Below are 5172 nucleotides of genomic sequence, written 5' to 3' on the forward strand. Positions count from 1 at the left end.
GGCCGCAAGGGCCGCGCGCGCGGCGGCGACGCGCTCCGCGGCGGAGACGAGCGCCGCGAGGCGTTCGTTCGCGGCTTCGAGCGCCGCGCCGCGCGCGCCGAGCGCGCGCGCGCGCTCGAGGCCCGCGCGGAGCTCGTCGATGGTGTCGCAGCCCGCGAGATCCGCGACGGCCGCGGCGCGGTCCTTGAGCACCTGCAGCGCCTCGGCGACCCTGGCGTCGACGGCCGCGAGGACGGGATGGTCGTCGCCGACGGTCTTTCGACGGCGGCTCGCGACGGCCTCGAGCTCCGTGGCGACGTCGCCGGCGTCCGCGGGCGCGGGCCGCGCGGCGGCGAACGCCAGGGCGCCCTCGAGGTCCGCGACGGCGGCCTCGAGCGCGTCGAGCCGCCCCGCCGCGTCCTCGAGGTCCGCCGCTTCCGCGCCGAGCGCGCGGCACTTCGCCAGCGCCTCCCGGAGCGCGTCGATCGTCGCGGCGTCGTCGAGCGCGGCCACGGCGGCGGCGCGGTCGCGGAGCGTCCGCTCCGCGGCGTCGAGGAGCGCCCAGGCCGCCCGGACGGCCTCGGAAGACCCGAAGAGAGGCTCCGCGTCCGCGAGGGCCGCCCTGAGGCTCGCGGCGACGGCGTCCGCGGCGGCCGCGCCGGGCCGCTCCCGCGCGTCGGCGATGGCCCGGGCGAGCGCCGCCGCCGCGGTCTTGCGGCTGCCGATGGCCCGCGCGAGCGCCTCGGAGACGCCCTCGTCGTCGACGACGAGGCCCGCGTCGCCCGCGGCGTTGCTCGCGCACCGGAGGCCGTCGAGCGCGTCCTGGCGCGCCGCCGCGTCCATGTCCGGCCCCGCGTCCAGGGCGGCCCGGGCCTCGCGCAGCGCGGCCTTGAACGCGTCGCTTGCGGCGACGACGCCGGCGACGAGCTTCCGCCGCGTCGTCGCCGCGTAGACCTCCGGCGCGTCCGCCGCGACGCGCTCCGCCGCGCCCGCGAGCGCCGCGTCGAGGGCCGCGACCGTCGCCTTGGTCCAGAGGTCCGGCGCCGACGGCCGCGCGTCCGCCAGAGCCGCGCGGAGCGCCTGGAGCGCTCTGGCCTGCGCCGCCGCGAGCTCCCGCAGCTCCGCCGCGACGGCCGCGGCTTGCTCTAGCGCCGCCGGGAGGCCGTCGTCGTCGTCGCCCGCGACGAGGGGCCCGCCGGCGGCGGCGCCCGCCTCGACGGCCTTCTCGACGGCGTCGGCGTGGTCTTCGTACGCGCGCGTCGCCTCCGCGCCTTTTTTCCCGTCCGCCGCGGCCGCCTCCACCACGGCCGTCGCGTCGAGGCGCAGCGAGATGGCCACGAGGGCCGCCTTGGCCTCCAGGACGACGTCGACGTCGCCACCGAGCACGTCCGCCGCGTCCGCGAGCGCGGCCTCGACGGCCGCGCGGCGCGCCCTGAACGTGGGCGTCCGCGCGGCCTTGGCCAGCTGGGACCGCGCCCGGGCGCGCCGCAGCCGCAGGTCCCGGTCCTCCCTGAGGCGCCGCAGGCGGAAGCGGCTCGCGTAGGCGCGGTAGCAGTTCTGGAGCACGACGGCCCGCTTCGCGTAGTACGCCGCGACGGCGTCCCGCAGCGCGTCCGTCGCGCCGTCGCGCAGGAACAGGAGCGACGTGCCCACGGCGAACTGGCCCGCGTCGAGGTGGCGCCCGCAGAGGCCGAGGCACCGGGTCCGGTCGTCGCCGTCGCGCCCCGCGAGCTCCGAATAGTCCGAGAGCAGCCGGTCGAAGGGGAGCCGCACGGGGTAGCCGCTCCGGCGGATGCGCACGGCCTCGAGCGTGCCCGAGTACATGAGCTGCTCGGCGATCATGGGCCGCGACGCGCAGTCCGCCGCGAAGGCGCCGTTGGGCTTGATGGTCTTGACGTAGTGGGGCTCCGTCGCGTCGAGCGCGACCCGCAGCGCGCCGAGCTGCTTCCGGAACTTGGACGACACGGACGACGCCGCCGCGAAGCCCCGGTGGCCGCCGCCGCCGCCCGCGCGCGGGAAGAGGGCCGCGACGAGGCCCGTCGGCGCCGCGCCGCCGAGCGCGAACTCGAGCTCGGGCGACAGCGGGTCCGAGTTCTTCGCGATGAACTCGTCGGCGACGTAGCTCACGTCGCCGGCGAAGTGCTTGACGACGAAGCCCGCGGCGCCGAAGCGGCACTTGGCGTAGGCGGGGTGCTCGCCGAGCGCGCGGTGGAAGACGGACGCGAGCTGCGCGCCGTCGACGGACCGCTTGCTCGAGAGGAGCGTCTGCTCCTCGAGGAGCGCGAGGAGCGACGCCTTCTTCGCGCCGATGAGGTCCAGGACGCCGCCGTTGTCCGCGAAGGACACGGAGCCGCACTCGAGGCCCTCGCGCGCGTACAGCTCGCGCTCGCGGACGAAGACGTGCTCGTTGAACTGCTTCTGCAACACCTCGTTCGTGTAATTAATGCAAAGCTGCTCGAGCGAGTTGTCCTCGAAGATCTCGAAGCCAAAAATGTCCAGGATGCCGATGAACGCGGCCGCGCCGCCCTCCGCGCCGCCGTGCGCGTGATTCACGCGCGCCACGACCCAGTCGAAGAGGCGGCCGTAGGCGTGCTTCACGGCCGCCAGCAGGTTCCCGCGGACCTCGTGGCCGTTCAAATTGACCTCCGTGATGCTCCCGCGGCCCGACGTCGACGCGCGCACCGCGACGGCGGCCTCGAGCGCGGAGCCGTCGACGCCCAACTTCTCCGCGGCGAGCTCGAGCGCCGCGCGCGACGGCCCGCTGAACGCGACCCGCGCGTTCTCGTCGGCGTCGTCGGGCTCGACGTTGCCGAGGGCGAGGAGCGCCCCGAGCAGGTCCCAGATCGCCGGCCGCTCCGCGGACACGGCGACGTCGCCGAGCGCCGATTCCAGCGCGCCGAAGTCCGCGCCGTCGTCGACGCCGTCGACCGTCGCCGCGCCGCCGGCGAGCGTCGCGTAGGCCGCCGGATCCTCGGCGAGCCAGTCGCGCGTCCCCGACGCGAGGAGCTCGTAGAAGGCGTGGTAGCCCCGCTCGCCGGGGCGCACGCGCGCGAGCCGCGACTTCTCGAGGAGAAACGTCTCCGTCGTCGCCGCGGCGATGCGGCGGCTGCCCGTCCCGTAGAGGAGGCGGATGTACTTGCCGAAGCGGCTCGAGTTGTTGTTCCGCAGGGTCTTCGCGTTGCCGAAGGCCTCGAGGACGACGTTGGAGCCGTAGAGCTGCGCGACGAGGTCCGGGCCCGACGCCTGGGCAGGAAAAGGGTGATTCAACGTCGCTTCAACGTGAGTGTTCCGCGCGCGCGCGTCCCGGAAAAAAGCATCCACGCTTCGAGACCGTTCCGAGGGATGATCGCTCGTCCAAAGATCAGCCGAAACGAGTGGAAAGCGGCCGAGCTAGGAGCCTTTGAAGTTGGGAATTTCGCTCTCTTGTCCTGCCCCGCCCGCCGCGTCGGCGCCGCACGACGCGCCCGCGTGCACGAGCCAGCGCATGACGAGCTTCGACGCCTCGGTCTTGCCCGCGCCGGACTCGCCGGAGACGACGACGGACTGGCCGCCGCCCGTCGCGAGGAGCCGCTTCAGAGCGCGGCGCGCGACGTCGAAGACGTGCGGCGCGCCCGCGTCGTCCGGCAGCTCCAGCGCCGCGGCGACGTCCTCCGCCGGCGGCAGCTCGTAGAGGCCCGGGATGGCCTTGTAGGGGTTCACGCTCAGGAGCACGGGGCCGACGGCCGTGTAGATGGCGTCGGCCGCGTGGCGCCGCGCGAGCGCGTCCAAAAGCGGCGCCTCGCTGAGGTTGTTGACGCGCATGAGGTCGTCGACGGGCACGAGGTGGCTCGGGTCGAAGTCGCGCACGTCCTTGCGCCGGAAGCGCTGGGGGTTGCCGTCGAGGCCCGCGACCTCGATCTCCAGCTCCTCGCCGGGGCGCACGAGGGCCGTCGCGAGGCGCCAGACGTCGCGCTTGCAGGGCACCCAGACCCGCTCCTCGAGGGCGTGCGTCGCCGCGTCGGGGCCGACGGCGTCGATGACGACGTCGGCGAGGGCCGCGGGCGCGTCGTCCGCCATATTCGTTCTGTGGCTGCCCAGCCTCTACAGTTTCTTTAGACAGTTCCAAAAGGCCGGCAAGTTGAAGGTGCCGAAAAGGGCTGCCAACGCAATGAAATGCTTCTCTCTCTGAGCTGGGCTACGGCGCCGCTCCCTTCGAGGCGCCACTAAGCACCATGTGGGCCGTGGACGCGCGGTCCGGGAGCAACGGCCCCAGCGCCGTCGCGACGCTGACGCCCATCGCGCTCCACTCCCTGCGCGCCCTCACCAAGTCCGCGCACATCTACGAGCAGCTGCGGCACGACGACTGGGTCGAGCGGCGCGCGGGCGCCGCGGCCGTCGGCGACATGGACGTGGGCTGGGAGGCCGCCGCGCTGCTGCCCGTCGTCGCGCGCCTCGCGCGGGCCGACGTCGACGCGCGCGTGCGCCGCAAGTGCGTCATGGTCCTCGCGGCCTGGGGCGAGCTCGCCGGCGAGCACGTCGACGCCGTCTGCGGCGTGCTGCGCGGCGACGAGGACTTTGACGCCGACGGCGACGCGCAGATCCGCTGGGAGGCGGCCATCGCTCTACCGAAAGTTGTGGGCGCCAGGGCAGCAAAAGGGTGCGAAATTCCCAACTTCAAAGGCTCATATCTCGGCCGTTTTCCACTCGTTTTGGCTGATTTTTGGACGAGCGATCATCTCTCGGAACGGTCTCGAAGCGTGGATGCTTTTTTCGGAACGCGCGCGCGTGGAACACTCACGTTGAAGCGACGTTGAATCACCCTTTTGCTGCCCAGGTCGGCGCGCACGCGCTCCACGAGGCGCTCGCCGGCGACGACGAGAACAATTCGACGCCGTCGGCGCTCGCCGCCGCCGCCGCGCTCCTCGCGGCGCGCCGGGACGACGCGGACCGCGACGTCCGGTCCAAGGCCGCCGAGGTCATCGACCGGACGAAGGACGACTACGCGAGGCTGACCGCGAAGCGCGACCGGACCGTGACGCGCCGGAGGTCGGACGCCGAGTACTGCGACTCCGGGGACCACCCCCTGCTGGCCATCATGGAGGAGTGGGCCAAGCGGGCGTACCGGCGCATGGTGGCGTCGAAACGGGCCCTGAGCCTCCGCGTCGCCGGCTACGTCGCCGCGGCCCGCGGCGCGGGCGCGGACGTCGTCCGGGG

At 74.1% G+C, this 5172-nt stretch overlaps 2 protein-coding genes across 2 annotated transcripts; both read right to left on the reverse strand.

Moving 5' to 3' along the window:
- Positions 1-1704: 1704 nt before the first annotated feature.
- On the reverse strand, positions 1705-2583 carry AURANDRAFT_28704 (hypothetical protein; the record flags this gene model as incomplete). The annotated part of the gene is made up of 1 exon (XM_009040300.1): positions 1705-2583. A coding segment is annotated over one exon (879 nt), but the record flags the coding sequence as incomplete, so codon positions are not given.
- Positions 2584-3003: 420 nt separating this feature from the next.
- On the reverse strand, positions 3004-3216 carry AURANDRAFT_28572 (hypothetical protein; the record flags this gene model as incomplete). Its single annotated transcript, XM_009040299.1, has 1 exon — positions 3004-3216. A coding segment is annotated over one exon (213 nt), but the record flags the coding sequence as incomplete, so codon positions are not given.
- Between the last annotated feature and the right edge of the window lie 1956 nt (positions 3217-5172).

The sequence above is a fragment of the Aureococcus anophagefferens genome (assembly GCF_000186865.1).
Source record: "Aureococcus anophagefferens unplaced genomic scaffold AURANscaffold_14, whole genome shotgun sequence".
Classification (NCBI taxonomy): domain Eukaryota; class Pelagophyceae; order Pelagomonadales; family Pelagomonadaceae; genus Aureococcus; species Aureococcus anophagefferens.